Source organism: Streptopelia decaocto (assembly GCF_964273445.1).
Source record: "Streptopelia decaocto genome assembly, chromosome: 4".
NCBI lineage: Eukaryota > Metazoa > Chordata > Aves > Columbiformes > Columbidae > Streptopelia > Streptopelia decaocto.
The window spans coordinates 48750267-48770992 of record NC_138658.1 but is presented as its reverse complement, the minus strand read 5'-3'; the positions used below and the strand labels follow the sequence as shown (position 1 = coordinate 48770992).

Genomic DNA, 20726 nt, shown 5'->3' with positions numbered 1-20726 from the left:
TGGCCAAGCCTCCACTCTTCGTTTACTTTGATTCTCATAAGCAATTCTATACATAGACCCAGCTGAGTTGGGACAAGGAGTATTCCCTGACTTAACAGGACTTCCACCTGCACAGAAGAAGCCTTTTAAAGGCCTTTGCTAAAAAGCAGTACAAAGCTGGATACATGCAGGTTTCAGTACACAGTATTACTGCCAAAAATACCTTCCAAGCCATTTTGCAAAAAGTTAACAGAAATCACACATGTTCCAAGTTTAACTTCACAAATTTGTCTGGGTCAAGGACTCAAATGACGTTTAATAGATTTGTAACTCAAAGTACTCCTCCTCCCTCACCGCCCCCAAGAAAGTCCTCTCCTTACCAATACCCTCTGACTTTATTTTGGCCTGCTGTCAGTAGATTTTGCAGTGACTTTGTTCCCTGGCTTACAAATTGTAAACATAATTTAGAATCTCCACTTTTAAGCCTTGTTAGTGTTGATGCTGGAGTAACAGCATTAGCTTTAGCAGCTTTAAAGTTTCAAACATAACGAGAATTCACTGCTAACATAGCTGTAAAATGTGTTAAAACTAGATGAAAATCACTTTCAAATGGTCCTAAATTGATACAACGTTCTTAAGCATGTGGAAGGCCTTGATTAACCTGTGAGTAGGAATATACTGGTTTTCATTTTAATTCACAGCTCACCATTATAAAGTAAAAGTAAATTAAAACCCACGTTCTAACTTCTGCTACAAAATAATACAAATTTAAGCCTCAATCATCTAGCAGCTGCATTTTAATTTAAAAAAAAAAAAACCCAAACATGCAACTTTTAAAGTTGTTCTTTATGTCAAGATAGCGAAATTCCAAGTCTCTCTTTTGTCTTTCATGATATATCTAATTGTGGGCCCGCTCAAGAGCCTTGCTTACCATTACACGCCTGATTTTCCAAGCAGAACAGTTTCAGTGAAACAAAGAGCACCACCCAAACACATGCCGTTGAATGCACACTTAAATATTTTCTGTCTTGGTCCAGTGCATGGAGTTTCAAGTTTTCAGTTACAAACATCTTTACTGAAGTAAATCTCTTCAGTGCTGTAATATTGTTTTAATACCGTAATACAAACTATCATCTAATTTTAGGCCATTTATGAGAAACGGCAAAGTCGTTCACATTGCTGCAAACAGTTGTATCAGAACATGAAGCACAAGGAATTTATGCTGCATGCTTTTTTGTGGCATGTAACAAATACTCTGGATCTTTATGGACACAGATAAGATTTCAAATATTAGAAATTATAATATGTTCCCCAACAACTGCCTCTTCTTTGTGGATAAGCCATCTAGAAAATTTGGTTTGATACAATGCCATGCTTGAATATTCTGGGTTTTTTAAATTTAAAATGAATCAAGGGCCAAATTGTGTAATTTGATTATCGCACAAGACTATTTTGCATATAAAAGTACCTGAAGGCAGTACTCATTACCTAGACATCCTTACTAATTTGAAGGCAGGTTTAGGGACTGTATTTTCTAGTGGTCAATCAAATTTCTGTTAGTCACTCAGGCCTGACTGGGGCTGCCCATTAATATTTACCATACTTCTCTTTCATATTTACTTATTTTTAGAGGAACATGGTTAAGAGACGTCTCTTAGTTTATAAGTTTAAAGGAATGGGCTTAATGAAATTTCCTGATACAGTTAATGCTAAATCTTAATTCTGGTTTTCGTTATCCTTTTATTTCCAGATAGGGATTATACCTTTTCTACACCTCACTGTAGGAAAAATGCAAAAAGGTTAGAGAGAAACTTTAAAGATGGAAATGGGAACATTAACATTTCAGCTATTTAATATCATGTTATTAAGTGCTTGCAAACGTATACCTAATTGAACAGACTTCCACTTTATGGATGCAATAATGCCTCTAAGAAAGGGTCCCTTAAAATGTTTGACAATTACTGAGGCAGAAGATCAGAATCAGAGGTAGTGCATGTACACCACTGAGTGTGTAACTTCCTGTGGAACTTGTGAATTGCTTACAGTTTCAATTACAACATCAGTATTACTGTCTGCAGTTGTGTCCTACACAGGGGGACTTGTCAAGTGCCCATCAGAAAAAAAAAAAAAAGAAAAAAAGAAAAAAAGAAGGAAAAAAAAGTGTATTGGAAAACCACTAAATGAGGTTGCAATTAAAACTGAGATAATAAGCTGATAAGCTGCAAAGTAATGAAAATACATCAATCATGTTATTTCCAACTAAGAAACTCCATGTCCATCTGTGTAAGCACGAATGAGGTAAGATTTTTTTCCAGCCTCCTCAAAGAAAAATGGCATGACCTAAAATGAGACTATTGATTACTTGTCTTTGTTACTTGGATTTTGCAGCTCTATCATTTCCAATAAAAACATTTTTGATGGACACTGGCAAACATATATTTTGTTTACTAATACGTCTGCAACCCAAAGAAAATTATTAGTATATCAGAGTCATGTAGGGAGATGCAGCATTTCACCAGTAAAATTACATGAAACTCAAGTGTACTAAACAGAAAATCTCAATGTGAACAATCTTCTGTTGTAGGTCCAAAAAAAGTTCAGAGCATCCTTTACAGGTCTGTGACCTCAAAAATATAAATAACATATCATAGAATCTCATTTTATCTATTCAGTGCGTGTGTAGAGAAGCCCACCTCCCCAGCCTGTCAGGAATGTGATTGTTTAGCTCACTTTTTGCAAATGCAGAGTTAAGCATAGTATATAGGTATTTGTACTATAGAAGCCTAACATATAGTAAAAAACTAGCATGTGCGTGTTTGTCTGTGCATGTGTTCCCACAAGGCAGAGAATACCTTTCTGGCACCCCTGAAAAAATGACTGGCATATGTCAGTGCATAACATAATTACTTTGAATACCAAACAGAAGCAGAACCCAAACTTCATTTTGCAGCTCCGCATCCACCCGGATCACAGTGAATCCAGTCAGTTTTAGATCACCATAGACGGCGGGCAGAAAAGAAGTTTTATTATATCATGGTGATTAATCCAAACAGTTACGGCTCGTAGGCGCCTAAAAATGCCTAAGAACCACTTCGTTTCGGTAGTGTCGATCGGTGCGAGTTACACTTCGCGTATCCCGAGTAACGCCGCGAAAACCGGCCGGGCCTCGCCGCGACTCCGGCAGGGGGTCGGCGCCCATGTGACACGGCGGCGGCGGAGCTGGCTGGCCGGGACGGGACGGGCGGCGGGCTCAGCGCCCGATGAACGGGGCACATCCTCGCCGCCTTGTTGCGCGCACGGAGGTCCCCGGGCAGCGCGGACCCTGCGCACGCCCGGCGGCGGGCGGTAGTGGGGGAGGATGCGACTTAAGCGAGATGCAGCCGAGTCCAAAGCACGTCCGAGAGCTGCTCCTTCAGCGGGGCCGGCCCGGAGGGCGGGAGGCGGTGGGGCGTTCCTTGCGCTCCGCCACCGGGATGCTGCTGCGGCTCCCCCGCCGGCGCGGAGCGGGAGGAAGGGACGGGACGCTCCGAAGCGGCGAATACCTCGGCCGCGCCGCTCCCCTCCCGGCTGCACGTGCCGGCGCGGGGCCACGACCACCCCCGGACCCGCCACGGAGACCCCGGTTTCAGACGGTGGCCCCGTTCAGCCCGACCCTCTTACCTGTGCTGCAGCCCCACCAGCCCCAGCGTGATCACATGGGGCACGTCCAGCTCGGTGGGCCACACGCCGGAGGCGATGCAGCCGAACACGCCGCACTCCTCCCGGATGCCCAGCTCCTCCAGCTCCATGGCACGTGGCGGCGGGCGGCCCGAGCCGCGCTCTGCCGGCTCCCGCGCGCTCCTGCCGGCGCCGCGCGCAGCCAACAGCGCCGCGCCGCGCGGAGCCGCCGGTCGCCTACCGGCGCGGGCCCCTCATTTACATACGGAGGGCGCGCGGGCCCGCACCGCCGCCTCGCCCGTCCCCTCCCCGCCCCCGCCCCCCGCCAGGCCCGCGACCCCGCACCCGCTGTCCTCGCGGGGGCAAGGTTTGTCCGCGAGGTGAAGGGGCGCGGGGAGTCGGGGGCCGGGCGCGGCGCCGCCATTGGCCGGGACGCGGGCCGGGGCCGTGTTTGCGCGGGGGTGGCGGAGGTTGGGGCGGGGACGGCCGGCCGGGGCTCGCCCGGGGGGCTTGGCGGGGCGGAGAGGGGCGCGGGCCGTCCCCACCGCCTTAGGCGACGATTGGCGGTCGGCGCCGCTGCCCGCCGCCCCGCCTGCCCGCCCCTTCCGCCGGCTCCTTCTTACCCCCGCGGCGGCGGCGGCCGGCGGCGTGTGCTGAGCCTGTGTTCTGTGCCCTAGGTGCCTGCTCCCGCTGCCGCAGCCATGGCCCCCGCAGCATCAGGTAACTGTCCGGCCCCCAGCTGGACAAGTCGCGGGGTAGGGGCGGCCGTTGGGCCGGTAACGGTCATGGGGGGTGTCGGGGGGCACCGCTCCCGACGGGCCGGTTCCCGCTTGTGGGTTCTTGGAAGCGAGCTCTTTCCTCGCGAAGTTTTAATTTTTCTTTCCTAAGTTTTTTTTTTTTGTCCCCAGCCCGAGGGAGACCACGGCCCCCCCGTTCCCCTGTCCCGCAGGAGAGGCAGCGAGGGGCAGGTGAACGCTTCGAGCCGAAGCTTCAACCCCCTCCCGCTCCGGGCGGAGGATGCTCCGGGCGGCTGCCGCTGCCCAGCCGCCCCGTTCGGCTTCCACAGCTCCGGGTTTGTCCGAAGGAGCGCAGCGCGAAACGCTGCCTGCCGTTAACGGGCGCATCCCTCGTGCTGCCGGAGTCGCCCGGGCAGGTTTTGAGCGACTGCTCAAAAGCAAAACCTGCCCAAATTGCCCTGGACGTGTGGGCTTAGCGTGCTCGTCGCGTTCATCGACTGCAGCGCGGGATCCTGCTGGGTCTCACTTTGCATGCAGCTGATAAAGTTTGCGAGCTTGGGCTTGCATGCAGAAGTAAAAAACTTATTTGAATCTGAAACTGATTTTTTTTCTCTCTTTCTTTAGACCTGAAACTTGGTAAAAAAGTTAATGAAGGTAAAACAAAAGAAGTGTACGAGCTGCCAGATATTCCGGGATGTGTTCTCATGCAGTCGAAAGACCAAATAACAGCGGGAAATGCAGCCAGGAAAGACCGAATGGAAGGGAAGGCTGCCATTTCTAATACAACAACTAGCTGTGTGTTTCAGTTGCTTCAGGAAGCTGGTGAGTATTTCAGAAGTAGAATACATGCCTGCATATTACAGATGTTGTTACAAAACAGTATTATATGTATTCGTTTGTCCTGCCTTGAGGCTCTGTTGGGTTTTTTGCGTGTCTTTTCTATTAGTTTTTAGTTACACTTTTCTCTCATGTACTGCAGAGCTGGGTGGGTGACTTGTTCACTTGGAACATGAGACCATCTGAAGTAATCTTCTAATCACAGATAACACTACAATAGTTTCTCCTGCTTGTTTGGACACACCCCTGATCCTCCGCTCTACCCCTTGCCTGTAACACTGTATGGGATCTTTATCGAATTTCTTGCTACATCTGCCTGCACAGAAATCACTGCTAGTTAGTGGCACTACCAGACTCTGTCTGAGCTTTGTGGAATTTGTGCCTGAGTGTTGAAAGATAAAATTAGAGGAGTATTTTATATTTTGGTCTGTATGGAGTCTATCAGGAACTTAATGTTTGCCATGAAAGACCCAACTTGCTTCTAGCATCAGGAATACTTTTTCATGGAGCATGTAACTAACTTGAGTGACTCAAGTAAGTTTTGCAGCACACTTCCAAAAATGTAACCAGTACCTTTTTTTGAGAAAGCATTTTGGAGTGTCTTTGACAGAGAAGGTTGCAAGGTATGAAGAGGAATTTGCGCTGGTGAGTTTTCACAGAATCACAGAATGTTAGGGATTGGAAGGGACCTCAAAAGATCATCTAGTCCAATCCCCCAGCCGGAGCAGGAACACCTAGATGAGGCTACACAGGAAGGTGTCCAGGCGGGTTTTGAATGTCTCCAGAGAAGGAGACTCCACAACCTCCCTGGGCAGCCTGTTCCAGTGTTCTGTCACCCTCACTGAGAAGAAGTTTCTTCTCATATTTAAATGGAACCTCCTGTGTTCCAGTTTATACCCATTGCTCCGTGTCTTATCATTGGTTGTCACCGAGAAGAGCCTGGCTCTATCCTCATGACACTCACCCTTTATATATTTATAAACATTAATGAGGTCACACCTCGGTCTCCTCCAGGCTAAAGAGCCCCAGCTCCCTCAGCCTTTCCTCATAAGGGAGATGCTCCAATCCCTTGATCATCTCTTTTGCCCTGTGCTGGACTCTCTCCAGCAGTTCCCTGTCCTTCTTGAATTGAGAGACCCAGAACTGGACACAATATTCCAGGTGTGGTCTCACCAGGGCAGAGTAGAGGGGGAGGAGAACCTCTCTCGACCTACTAACCACCCCTCTTCTAATACACCCCAGGATGCCATTGGCCTTCCTGGCCACAAGGGCACAGTGCTGGCTCATGGTCATCCTGTTGTCCACCAGGATCCCCAGGTCCCTTTCCCCTACACTGCCCTCCAACAGGTCATTTTCCAACTTATACTGGAACCTGGGGTTGTTGCTACCCAGATGCAATACTCTACACTTTCCCTTGTTGTATTTGATTACATTTTTCCCCGCCCAACTCTCCAGCCTGTCCAGGTCTCACTGGATGGCAGCACAACCTTCTGGTGTGTCAGCCACTCCTCCCAGTTTGGTGTCATCAACACACTTGCTGATAGTACACTCTACTCCTTCATCCAAGTCGTTGATGAGTATGTTGAATAGTACTGGTCCCAGTACTGACCCTTGAGGCACTCCACTAAATACAGGCCTCCAACTAGACTCTGACCCATTGACCACGACTCTCTGGATTCTTTCCTTCAGACAGTTCACAGTTCACCTCACTACCTGATCGTCCAGTCCACACTTCAGCAGTTTATCTGCGAGGGTGCTGTGGAAGACTGTGTCACATGCTTTACTGAAATCAAGATAGACCACATCCACCGCCCTGCCATCATCTTTCTACCTGATTATATGCTCATAAAAGTCAGTGAGCTTGGTTAAGTGTGACTTCCCCTTGGTGAAGCCATGTTGACTGCCTCTAATGACCTTCTTTTCCTTGATGTGCCCTGAGATGACACCAAGGATAAGTTGTTCCATCACTTTCCCAGGGACAGAGGTAAGGCTGACTGGTCTATAGATACCTGGGTCCTCCTTCTTGCCCTTTTTGAAGACTGGAGTGACATTTGCTTTCCTCCAGTCCTCAGGCACCTCTCCCATTTCCCAGGACTTGGCAAAGATGATGGAGAGTGGTCTAGCAATGATCTCAGCCAACTCCCTCAGCATCCGCAGGTACATCCCATCTGGACCCATGGATTTATGGATGTCCAGATTACCTAATTGCTCTCTAACCCAGTTCTTATCAACTAAGGAACACTCTTCCATTTTCCTGACTTCCTCTGGGGCTTCAGTGGTACGGGGCTTTTCAGGACAGCCTCCAGCAGCGTGGACAGAGACAAAGCAGGCATTCAGTAACTCTGCCTTCTCTGTATCTTGTGTCACCAGGGCACCCACCTCATTCATCAGTGGGCCTACATTGCCTCTGGTGTTAGTTTTATCTGCCACGTATTGGAAAAAGCTCTTTCTGTTGTCCCTGACCCCTCTTGCCAGGTTTAATTCTAAGGAGGCCTTAGCTTTCCTAGCTGTCTCCCTACATCTTCTGACAACAGCCTTATTTCTTCCCAAGTGGCCAGCCCCTCCTTCCATGACCTATAAACTCTCCTTTTCCACTTGAGCTTACCCAGCAGCTCCCTGTTTAACCACACAGGTCTCCTGGCTCCCTTCCTTGACTTCCTACATGTTGGGATGCTCTGATCTTGAGCTTTTGAACTTGAGTCTGCAAACAGTACTATAATACAGGTTCAGTGAACTTGGTTAAAACATCTTAGAGCTGTGTGCTCGTTGCACTTTGGAGCATTCACACAAAAACTGCTCAAGTACCAGCTGAGTTACTCCAAAAGTTGTATTATTTGTTAGGTGTAGTAATAGTTCTCAGATAGTCAAACAGTAAAGTCCTAGTGTGTTTCATACACAGGGGAGAGAAAGATGGTTTCCACAGAGTTCTATCTATCAAATTTATGTGCAAGCTGTTCTTAACGTATGGGCTGAGACCAAGATATTTTGCAAATGGATTGGTGGAGAAAGAAAACACTGTGATCAAGTAATTCAGTATAATCCTCAGTTGCTGGATTTCCTGGGAAGCCTATTGTGTATACAGTATAAAGAAGCCTCCAAGGTCTTTCTGATATATCTGCAGTTGATCAAAACTACTAGGTTTTGTTTAGGAACAATTAATGAGTTGTTTTGCCTAATTCTTAAATAGGCAATAGTGAAGATAATTTCTGTAGGATATTAAATATTTTGATTATTAACTTTAGCTGTGAAGGAGCCATGCTGTAGACATGTTGAAGATCCTTAAATGTTTTGTACTCAGTAACTTCAGCTGCTGTGGAAAAATATGCAGAGTAAACTGCAGCTGCGTTTTAAAGCAACAGAATAACTTTTGGGGTTCTTCATCAGTTTGCTTATTTGATTGGCATAAGTTGCAGATAACGTGAATGCCTCATTGTAGAAGTCGTTTGTTTGCTTTGTGCAACTCTTCTTAACCTACTCTTTCAAAGGTGATGATTTACAAAGTTCTGTTAAAGTTTCTCCTTTAAAATAGCACTGAAGTCAGCCCTTCAAAAGCACACATCTGCACTGATGAAAAATGTAGTAGTAAACCATGCGGGGGCCTTAATGCCTGGATTTAGAAGTAACATAATATGCAGTTGATTATTTAAATCGTTCTGCCATTGAGGGCAATGCAACAAAATCATAAGAGTCAATGCTAATACTATATTTTAAGATTTAACTCTTCCTTTATGGATCTGGAAGTGGAATGGAATAGAGCTACTTCTTGCTTTGACTGGATACAGCTCCTTTTTCTGTTTCTGGCAGATAACCAGTTGGGCTTGGCCGTTGTCTTGTCCTCAGGGGAGAAAAGTGGGACTTTGGTCAAAAGTGAAATTGAAAAAAAGAGCCATTTTTGCACTTGCAGTGGCTATCTGCACATGTTGGCTGTCCCTGAAGATGTAGTGCTTTAAATAGATGTTGTTTTGTAATGGAAGAGAGGACTAAGTCATTTTCCCTGCCCCATCCTCCTTTATTCAGCTAAGCAGTAAAGACTACCATACTTTTGTGTTTTGCTGCCTTTCTTAAACTCCTCTGAAAGCCTCCAATTACTGTTGCAGGTTATGATGGATCTTCCTGGTACCCGGTTGCTGCTAACTTTTTTTTAAAAACAAACCATTGTGAGGGATGGAGTTTTAAAAATATCCATTAACAAAATTTTGCAAGAATAGGATTTCTGACCAGGGCATAAGGTTCTGAGCTACAGGAGAGTGTTGCATGGTAAAACTGGCAGAGCTAATGAGTTGTGGAAGGTAACTGCATTGATCACCTTTTGCAAGGCAAGAGTGGTCTTAAAATACCCTGAAGAGAAGTCTAGATAAGGACAAGATTCAGTTGTACTTAAAGATGTTTGTGACTTGTTTCAGCTGTGGACTGTGCCTGGTAATGGAACTAAGCTGCCATCTTTATATTTAGGAATCAAAACAGCTTTTGTTAGGAAACAGAGTGACACAGCATTCATAGCCGCTCACTGTGAAATGATCCCAATTGAATGGGTGTGCAGAAGAATTGCTACTGGCTCCTTCCTCAAAAGAAACCCTGGTGTTAAAGAAGGATATAAGTTTTACCCACCCAAAATTGAGATGTTTTACAAGGTAAGCTTCCTTTCCTGTGATATTAATCAAACTTAAATAGATCTAGAATTTTGTATTATGTCCTTAAAACTGTTCGCAAATAAAGCAAGTAGCAGTAGTGGCTGACCAATCCTGTTAGTGTTGGTAGTTTTGCCATTCTAATGTTTTCTTGTGTTCTTGTCTAACAGCGGTTTTATCTGAAGTGTATATAATGCAATACTGGCATACAGGGCCATCAAAGAAAACCAAGCCACACGGTACATAAAATATATATTTTTTAATAAAGTATAAGGACTTTTTAGACATAAGTCTAAGGCATCAGTTGAAATGGATGTATTGATATATTTGAATTAAGATAAATAGTACGTGGCACACTGAGTATAAGTAGCTAGCTAGTCACTTAGAATTCAGCACTTCTTTGGGTATGCATGCTGAAAGAAGTGTCTTGTGAACTATGACCTAGAGTGTTGTTTGTAGTGTACCTTGTCACTCTTGGGGCACTGCCCAAACTTGCAGTGCTTTTAAAGATGTTGAGGTGTTACAGTGAGTGTTTTCAATGTTGCTGTCACTCTTTTTTTTTTAGTGCCGATCATCAAATATTAGTTTGAAGCCTGGATTTGTTTTTTGAAAAGCAAACAAACAAAACCTAGTATTTTCTTCTAATGGTTATTTTGCTCTTCTAGCTATGTTAAATTACATTATGTATATGTTTTGGTTTTCTAAACAGGATGATGCTAATAATGATCCACAGTGGTCTGAGGAGCAGCTAATTGAAGCAAAATTCTGTTTTGCTGGACTTACTATTGGCCAGACTGAAGTGGATATTATGGCTCGTTCTACTCAAGCTATTTTTGAGATCCTGGAAAAGTCATGGCAGCCCCAAAACTGCACTCTGGTAGACCTGAAGGTATAAGAATCTGACTTTTCACAATCCTGGTTCTAACAGGAAATGTATCACTATATAGTTCCTAAAATAGGATTCCTTTGTTTTAGATTGAATTTGGTGTTAATATTCTGACAAAAGAAATTGTTCTTGCTGATGTTATTGATAATGATTCTTGGAGATTGTGGCCATCGGGAGACAGAAGCCAGCAGAAGGACAAACAGGTACTGTTTTCATCTTTACCTTTTAAGTCAGTTGGGAAGGAAAATGAGTGGCTTTTTGTTGTTACAGAGTAGCTCATAGGGTACCTAATGTCCAATCCTGTTCTCATTACATAGTTGATTATCTGGTTTATAGTAGAAAAAAAATCCTTTGCCTATATATCTTCAGTAGGAAAGCCCAACAGCACTATTGACTGGAGCTATTGTAATGAAGTGTGGAGCTTCCAGGGTAACAAGTATTTCTGACTTGGGATGCTGGGATTCTGGGCTGATAATAAAATGGTTGGACAACAAATCGGTAGGAAGAATAGAAAGTTTTGTTCCCAGGTCTGCCTCCAAGTTTCTCTGTTTACTCAGAATGGTATCCCTATTAGGAGAGATCTGGCGATACAGAAGAAGAATCTGCAGGGACAATGGTTTTCTTCATTATTTATTTAGGTTAAGCTTGAATTCAATATTCAGTTGTCTGTGTTACTAGAAGACCCAGTCCACATATGAGGACTGCAAACATAAGGTTGAAGTAAAACTTGTCCTGTATTTAAACTTGTAGCAACTACACTTGTCAAATATCTCTGAATTACTAGATAAGCAGTTATGAAAGAACCAGTTTGGAAATGCTGCTGCCGTGAATCTCCTGTGACAGTCACTGAGACTAGTAGCAGAGACCCTGTGAGAGAAAGTGGCTGTAAGCCACAGGGAAAAATTTCAAAATGCTTGTGTGGGAGGAGGGATAGTATTTTTAAATTGGGAAGCAGAACTGCTCTGTTGTTTACTTCACCTGAACTATGTAGTAGCATGCTAGAGTGAATTGTTCTGACAGTGCTTTTGCTCATCTCCCTAAAGTAAGGTACATGATAATATCATGCAGAATCTGAAGTTGGCTAGTGCAGTGCCACTGCAGGAAATCATCTTGTTACAAATACAATTTTAAATAAGTTGTATGTCTTTCCCTGAATTTACCCTTTGGGAAGCTTCTAAAACCTTGATACCCCCACAGCTAACAGGCTTTTATGTTGCAAATGTCCATGAATTGTAATGTGGAAGGTTGTTACACCTACTGAAATGGTTCTTCATTAATAGCTCTTCCTTGCTTCCATATCCACTCTCTCCTATATCTGCATCAATCTCTGTTCTCCTTCTTGTGGAATGGCTGGGAACTGCATAAATATTTCAGTTGGGGTATTATAAATTATGTTAGCAAAATGAGTGCTTTATGTACTGAAAACTCGTAATCAACTTCAGGTTGTTTGTGTTTTTGTTTTTTACCTCTTTATAGTCCTACCGAGACCTGAAAGAAGTGACTCCTGAAGCACTGCAGATGGTTAAGAGAAACTTTGAATGGGTTGCAGAAAGAGTGGAGGTCTGTTTTTTATGGACAATGTGTCTAGACTTCAATAATTGCACGTCTTCAGTCCTGCTCACTGTTTTTCTTTCCTCTGCCCCTCTTCACTCTTTTCCTTAGTTGCTTTTGAAAACAAAGAGCCAAGGTAGAGTTGTGGTGTTGATGGGATCCCCTTCAGACCTCAGTCACTGTGAAAAAATCAAAAAGGCATGCGCAACCTTTGGAATTCCTTGTGAGTTAAGAGTGACCTCTGCTCACAAAGGGCCAGATGAAACTCTAAGGATCAAAGCAGAATATGAAGGTAAATGTCCAAGAACTACTGATTTGGATTTAAACAAGATCATGTTCAAGAATGATTTAGCCATTTGAGAATTTGTGTGGGATTTTTCCATTTTTTGTTAAAGACAACACCAAGCTGTTACAATGCTGTTCTACACTTGCTGAATACACAATGACAGGTTATAGACTGAAGGAGGGAATTGCAGAGAAATGTATTGTCCTGCTGCCCAGCTGCAGTTTCCACTACTTCCACTACTGCTTTTATCCCAGTACCAGAACTACTTTGCCCAAGCTTTGATCATGTTAATGTGCTTATGTAACATCTTGCTGGTACTGCTGGCCCTTCTGAAACAAGGACGAGTGGCACTTTCTCTCTCTGAATATTCTTAGGTGCTAGTTATAAGGCAGATGTTGCTCCTCTCATGTTATCCTGCCTGTTTCATGAAAATATTCCTGTTCATTGTTTTAGATGCCATAAGAAAAAAAAATACTTCATTTAAATTCCTAACAGTAAAACTTGACATCCCCTCAGAAGCATTTATAGCCTAGCAGAGCAGAGATAAGAACTATTTATTTTGTGGGAGTATACTTTCTATTCATTGAAACTACAGATGTGGTAATGGTTGTTGAGAAACACTTATTTTGAGGTGAACTGTGTTAAGATTTAGGGAGAAGAACACTTAAAGATGCAAAGGTTTAATGGCTGTGTTCTCTACAAAGCTAAGCAGCACCTATTCCTCTGATACTGAGACTTCCCCTCAGAGCCAGAATAAGATATTCTAACTTCAGCTGTGGTAAACAGTAGCTGGGATTTAAGGCTGCAAGATTTGGAAGATGTTTCTGTAAAGGAGGAAGTTAGACACAAAATTCTAGTGCTATGTCATGGAATTGAGAAAATGACTGCAAACAGAATTGTGGACTTGGATACTAAGTTCCCACAAAAGCAAGTGGTAGAGAGCAAGGTGGATTGCTTATTTCTTCATATCTTTTTATCCCCACCCAGGAGATGGAATCCCAACAGTGTTTGTGGCAGTAGCTGGCAGAAGCAATGGTTTGGGTCCGGTAATGTCTGGTAACACTGCTTATCCAGTTGTCAACTGTCCTCCACTCTCAGCTGACTGGGGTGCTCAGGATGTGTGGTCTTCTCTCAGACTACCCAGCGGTAAGATGTTCTTCAAATTCTGTGTACATACGTGTACATACGTATACAAACACTTGGCAAAACACTGGAAAAATAGCTGCATCAGTATTGAATAAAGTACTGAATAAAGAAGTATCTTGCATACTGTCTTTGACTCTTTGATGGCAAAAAGCCCGATAAACAGAGTAATGATTACAAAGGAATAATCTTTAGAAAGATATAAACCTTGCCTTTTGGTAAATATTCCTGTTTGAAGGTGGAATTAGTATTGATGGAGGCTTAAAAAACTGAATTTTGTTAATAGAGCTGTTAATAATCGAGCTGCATTTTACTTATGATCAAAGATTTTTTAAAAAATATCTTTCTCCCCAAGCAGTGTAGGTATGATCTGAACTCTATTTCTTTATTGCATTGTTACCTGTATTATATTTTACTTTTGTTAGTGACTTGAAGGGATGCTTGGCAACTAGGGGGTCCAGAAGTCTGTTACCTTTGTATAAGGAAAGTCATTTGCTATGCTGGCTTTTGGTTTAAGATGCCATGAAGCAGTCATATTAGAAGTAGTGGAACACATGATACTTCAGTAGATTTAAAACTAGATTATGTGGTTCCTGGAGGCTGAAACAATCATAATCTTAAATTGTTCTTAAGAGGCAGTGATTTGTTTGACTATAAGACATGCTTTGGTTAAGTGGCATATTCTTCTCTGCAGGTCTTGGCTGTCCTACTACTCTGTCACCTGAAGGAGCTGCCCAGTTTGCTGCCCAGATATTCGGGTTAAACAACCATTTGGTGTGGGCCAAACTGCGATCAAACATGTTAAACACCTGGATCTCCTTGAAGCAGGCTGACAAAAAGCTTCGAGAGTGCACCTTGTAAGTCATACTAAGAAGTAACTATTATTAGTTACACAAAGATAATGGCGTGCATATTTGTTCATATTAGAATTTACATTTGGATGAGCTCCAAAGTCCTGCATACAACAGCATATGAAGTCTATTGTGTCCTCATCCTTCCCTTGTGTATTATTTGGATATAACAACTCGGTAAAATATGGGGGAGTAGTATTTTAGGTATCACTTTCTGTTGCTCCAAAATGGTGCTGTTTTGCTTTTTAGCGTATACTGTTAACTACAGATTATGTCAAGAGAATGATTTGGTGTGATCTAAAGAGAATTTAACTAGTCTTCTGTGTTTCTGTAACAGTAATATTCTTCCATAGTAATCATGTATGTCTTGAACCTTATTAACTCAACTGGACTGCTAACTAAAGCCAATGCTGATGTGTTTCTGCTTGCAATGATGGTATGCTTTCTTTAGCAATAAAGTGGCAAATATGCTATACTAATAGGAAAGGGGGCTGGAAACATGTTTTAAGAGACTGAGGGAAAAAAAAAAAACCTTGCCTTATCATAATGTATTTACATACATGTTTTAGGTGTTTGGTTTTGTTGCCCCCCCTTTTTCTTTTTTTGATGTGTGTGTATGCATACCCCATTGATATCTTCTGGAATGATGTGATAAAGTTGACACCAATTCTCTTGTTCCTAACAAGCTATAAATACAAGTGGTTTGAGTGAACTGTAACTAGGCTTGTTGGCTGTTTGCTGTAACTCTTGCCTAGTCCAGTGTTTGCCCTTTTAAATACCAGGCAGATGTCTGCCTTCACTAGGACCTATGGGATGTTGTCAGACTGTCTTCATACACTTGTATAAGTCTAGTTATTATATGTCTCTATTTTCTCATTGTTTCTTTTGAAATTTTACTGAACTGAAGAGGGGAATAAATAGTAAAGCAACCAACTACTGGGGGGAAATCTAAGCATGACTGTCTTGTCTTTGCACACACCTATCTTCTGAGTAGGTACAAATTCTGATGAATATGCAATTAGTCAATATATGTAACATTTATGCTTTTACAATTAGAAATAAACTATTGAATTCAAAGCTTTTTCATGGAGATTTATTTAGTAAGCACATGTAAAAACTAGCCATCAGCTGTGGTATGTAACTTCAGGACTGTAGGTCAGGTAATATTCTTGCAAAAGGCTTATATACTACAACCTGCACAGAGTGATATGAAGTGGCAGTGTTCTAGAAGATAATCAAGTAGCAGAGTGTTTCACTGTTACAGCAAGCTGTGTTGCTTTGTTCCTTGTGTACTGCTTTGTGATTGTGTGGTCAGGCTTACCCTTAGTGTAACTGGATTAAATGCTGCTGCTGGCCTTATTCACAGGAAGGGACCACATCTGGTATGTGGCTGTACAGAAGAGCTTTAAACACTGCTGCCAACAGTGCTGTCTTCTGGAGTTAAGTGTGGGGTTTTTTGACTGGCCAAAGCTTACACTAAAGCAAAATAACTAGGACTCTCTTCTTAGTCTTCAGGGCAGTTGCTTTTCTAATGAATTTCTAAATGAAATATCAATAATAGTGAGGGCTAGTGATGACAAAGGGGTTGAAATTCCTTGGAGGTATACCATCCCTGTGGAAGCACTGACTTTACAGTGAGGATCCTCCAAACACTGTCTTGGCAAACAAGCTATTTACCTACCTACTTATGCTAAGCACATCTGAAAGTGTGCTGTCTGCTAGCTCTCCTAAAAGAGAGTGGTATTAACTTCAACTAGCAAAAAGATTAATGGGTGAAAAGAGATAAGTGCTTGCTTGCTTTGGTGAGCGAATTGGATCATCTTATTTTGTAATCAGACAGGAACTAGAGCCAAGAACTGTACAGAGAGTGCAGCACTTCTTTCTCCTGGGGGCAGCTACCTCAGCTGTGTAACAACACATAACCTAAGGGTGAAGTTACACAAGAGATGAAGGTGTCATTTCCTATTCTTCCCCTCCCTGTTCCACTGTCTGTGTTAACTCTGATAGATAATCAACCTGACAGGCTTACAGTCATCTGCATGCCCTTAGTGTCATGGTGAGACACAACTGCAGCCAGCCATTCATGTCTCTTTTCCACCTGCATTGCCACGTTGCATTGCGGTCTCTGCACAGTCTTCCCACATGTAATAAAAATCAGTAACAGACAACGGTTTCAGTGTTACACCTGGAATAGGCTGTGCTGTCTCTGGTTACTTTTCTCCAATTATTTTGCCCTCATTTGTAAAATTGTGCCATCTTATGCTGGGCAAGAACATGCAGAGTACTTTAGTTGCCACGGAGATGGCCATTCTTCAGCTTTTGGATGGTGTGGGTTGTTGAGGGGTTTTTTTGTGCAGTCTGTACTGAATGCTCAGAATCAAACCCTTGCTTGAGCAGTTGCTTTGCAAAGAAATACTACAACACAGCAGTTAGCATTAGCAGTGTGCTGCTGTGATCAGCAAATGAAACCTGTGAGGTCTATCCTATCTGCAGGAACTTTGTAGAGTTGTAAAGGCAGAAGTGCTGCATATCAGCTGTTCAGTTGTTTAGCTGGAAGTTCTTCATAGAGCTTCTGCCGTGGAATGAAAATACTCCCCTTTGGTTCAGTATTCCAACTATTACATAGATGCAACAACTTGAGCATTTCTATATCCAGAAACTGCTCTTATAGCAGTTGCCATTTTTTGTCCAATTTTCAAAGCTATCCCAACACATTATTGAAAAGTGCTTATATTCTCACAAAAACTACTACATAGAGGGGTTACTGCAATTTATTTGCATTTTAAAAATTGAATTGGAATACTTGTAGTGAAAAATCTAATTCTTAAGCACTTGCTGTGGAACCTAGGACCCTTGATTAGATCAGTTAGGAGAGCTACCTGCTTAACAGTTTAATTTCTTTAAAGATATCAGCAAGGAGTGTTTAGACTTCGCAGAAGGAAATGCTGAGGGTAGGTCTAGCTTTACATCCTACACTGCTGCAGATACTGGTGAGTGGCATCTCGTGTTCAGCCTCTATAGTACCATTTCATTTCCAAAAAAAGCCAACCCCAAACTCAAAAAGCCCTTTTGTAAAATATGTGAGGGCAAAGCCAGCCATGGCTCCCACTGATTTAATCCTCCATCCACAGTTCAAAGATTAAAGCACCATTCCAGGACACCAAGGGTGTGGGTTTAATAACCTCTGACTAGGGAGAGTTGTAAAAAGTGAATTGAAGGCCTAAGAGAGGATGTGATCTGAACTTTTTGGGGATGGCATTGAGGCACTTCCTGGTTTTGAAGCCTTTCCTTTTGAAAGCTATTAACATAATTCAAAAATCATTACTGTTTCCACACTGGAGTGGGCATTTGAACCTTTTCTCACAGCCCAAACGACCTCTTTAGCAATGCAACTGAATTGTGAAATGGTGTCCAAAGGAAACCTCAAGCCATGTTTTAAAATGAAATCAGAGGTGCCTGGTACCTGGTATTTGGATCACATATCATGCAGGCATGTCATATGCATTTTCCGAGCACACTTCCCTACTCAAAACTTCAAAAATCTTACACAGAAATAAGGTATAAAGGTTATTCAAGCAATCAAGACTTGTTTGAAGATAAATACAAGAGAACTTTCAATTTTCATAGAGGGTTCTTTAAAAAGAAACAAAAACCACACACACACAAATAAACACCAAACAAAAAACCCCTGAGTTTCCTGCAGAGGTTAAGTACCTCTAGAATTGAGTTGCAGTCCCAGTTCTCAAATCCCTATAATCCCTATTCCATTTCAAAAATATGTGCATTCAAAACTCAAAGCCTCAGAGCTGCTGTGCAGTGGCTACCTGAGGGAGCGGGACCTAAAGCCACTAAGTTCATTTTTGGTAGGTAAGTTTCCCTACCACTTAAGCACCTGCTGTTGTGCTTTTGCAGAAGCACTGTAGATCCTGACAGAGCTGAACAGCCTCTTACTCACCAGTGCTTCATCAAGACACACAAGATCAGTGTTCCAGCCAGGATCTCAAAGTCATACCTACACACTCAAAACACAATACACTTACTGCAGGCTAGAACAGTCACCCAGGTTATAAGGGATTTAATCCCCTCTCTACAGGGGGAAAGCAATAAAAACTTTTCTGTTACTTCTTAGAATAGTGTTTTAACCACCATAGGCATGTGGACATCTGTAGGAGGGGGAGATCCTAATTACCCCCTTTCCCCCCCACACACTGTTTCAGTTTGTTTCCTTAAATAACTTTAATGGGGTTGGACCACAGCAACACTGCCATTGCCTCTAGAGCTTTGGGTTTCTGCCTTGGCAGTCTTGTAGCAGGCCTTAGACATGTCCTGTTGTCTTTCTTTGGGATGGAAATGGTGATGACTATGAAATATCATCTCAACTACACTGGGAGCTTTCTGAAGGACTTGCTTCCTGAAGGCTATACGTCCAGAGAGTAAAGAAAGTCTTAGAGAAGACAGAAGGTTTGTTGTTCCCCATACAAAGTAAAATTCAAAACTTCTTGAAGAAGGAAATCAGATATATTTGCATGGAACTTGGAAGAATTAACAATAACACCTTTTCTCTCACTTTCTCCCCTCCTGATGACAGATGTCATCACCAGGAGGATATCATGACAGAAAAAAGAGAAGACCAAGTAAGTTGTCAAAAGCTCAACAGATGCTTGAGAATATCAAGCATCAAGTTCAAGTCTTTTCAAGAACAGAGGTTTTCACAGAAAAGAACACGCTGTCTGTCACAGGAACTTGGGGCTTCCAAGGTACCGGGTTTCATACAGAACGGGACAGTAGGCTGGAACGTCTGACAAACAGCTCTGATAAAGAGGCAAAGGAAAGAAAATGGGCTGTGGCAGCCCCAGCAGGTGACCCCCAGCCAAGACCAAGTACAGTCTGATGGGGGAAACAAACAAAACCAAAAGGAAAATAGAAAACCCCCAAACAACCACCAGCACCTTACAGCAGCATCAGAGAGAAGGTAGCCCACTTTGCCAAGCACCCTGTATAGCTCTTTATGCTGACAGAAATAAAAATATTCCTGGCAGACTAGAAAGCCTTGAATGCAAGGAACTAACACTCACACAAACAGATGATATAGTTAAGTATTTTAAGATGCCGAACTCCAGAAGATTTCTATTTAGACTGGAAAGTGACTGTATTTGTCTTAATATACCTGTCCCCAGTTTCCCATTACATCATTTCCCTTTTCTAACACAAGTAAACTTGTAGTAAATGGCCAACTTTCTAGCTAGTACAGGTTTGTATTCAATCTGCTTTGTAAGTCATTTCCAATATAGAACCTTCTTCCATCTATCTTACCAAACAAAATAAAACCCCTTAATTAGAAGTAAAAAGACTTCTTTACTAACTTTTTTCTAACGTTCAAAACTTGTTTTCCTAGAGAGCCTGTCACATCCTCACAGGCACTCCTGACTGCATTTCAGCTACATCACTTGTACCATCTCTAGTGCAATTAATGTTTTAAAATCCATAGTGAAATCCTGCTATTTGCCTCTGTTTGTACAAAGTACAGCATGGTACCTCTCTGAGCTATTTACTAGAATGTCTATGCGAACATTCAGGCAAGCTTGTTCTGCCCCATTCTAACTGCACAAAGTGAGAAAGTCTGGACCACAAAACAACCACTAGAAAAAAACCTCAAGAGGCCTCTTAAAAAAAAAAAAACTTTCCTCCCCATTCTCAATTCCATATCAATCCCAACAGCACCCACAAGGATTATGTGTGTGGAATAGTTACTGAAGGGTAGTACTTAACAGTCTTAATGCAGCATGTGTTAATTCCAGTAACTGCTTTTTTGTGGTCGTTGCTCCTTATTTTTTTTTTTAATAAATTTTTCTCTTGCCTGGTTTACAGTTCCAGAATTAGAACTTATATGTGCACAGGACAGTGCAAGCCAACTGACACTTTATCTGAATGCTTATTTTATTAAAAACTCAAAGTATAAAAATGCCTAGAAGCCACATCTTCCAACAGACTAGGGAATACTCAATTTCAAAATTAAAGCTCTTAGCAAGAAAAAAAACCCCAAACAAATAAAAGACAAAAAACAACATTAGATTTTGGTATTTCAAGCCTGGCTATAGGGACTTTTCTCTGTCAAGGAAAAAAAAAATCCCATCGCCTGCATTTTTAAGAAGATCGTGGTGATACAGAGAC

The 20726-nt window shown here is 42.6% G+C and overlaps 2 protein-coding genes across 3 annotated transcripts in view; one reads left to right on the top strand and one right to left on the bottom strand.

The window, feature by feature from the left end:
• Positions 1-3930, bottom strand: part of PPAT (phosphoribosyl pyrophosphate amidotransferase) — a 46429-nt gene extending 42499 nt beyond the window's left edge. Inside the window, exon 1 of the mRNA XM_082050741.1 lies at positions 3640-3930. Coding sequence (XP_081906867.1) covers positions 3640-3767 — 128 coding nt within the window. The 5' untranslated portion in view covers positions 3768-3930. The remainder of the gene's footprint in view (positions 1-3639) is intronic.
• The window catches only part of PAICS (phosphoribosylaminoimidazole carboxylase and phosphoribosylaminoimidazolesuccinocarboxamide synthase), a gene marked incomplete at its 5' end in the record, with an annotated part of 43116 nt that extends 27609 nt beyond the window's left edge, over positions 1-15507 (top strand). Inside the window, 10 exons of one of the 2 annotated variants that reach the window (XM_082050740.1) lie at positions 3985-4003; positions 4314-4356; positions 4998-5195; positions 9663-9841; positions 10548-10727; positions 10814-10927; positions 12201-12284; positions 12387-12567; positions 13549-13707; positions 14399-15507. In XM_082050740.1, the coding sequence (XP_081906866.1) occupies positions 4338-4356; positions 4998-5195; positions 9663-9841; positions 10548-10727; positions 10814-10927; positions 12201-12284; positions 12387-12567; positions 13549-13707; positions 14399-14565 (1281 nt within the window). In that variant the 3' untranslated portion in view covers positions 14566-15507. Of the gene's footprint in view, positions 1-3984; positions 4004-4313; positions 4357-4997; positions 5196-9662; positions 9842-10547; positions 10728-10813; positions 10928-12200; positions 12285-12386; positions 12568-13548; positions 13708-14398 lie in introns of those variants that run through there. The other variant, XM_082050739.1, reaches the window with a different exon arrangement.
• Positions 15508-20726: the final 5219 nt, after the last annotated feature.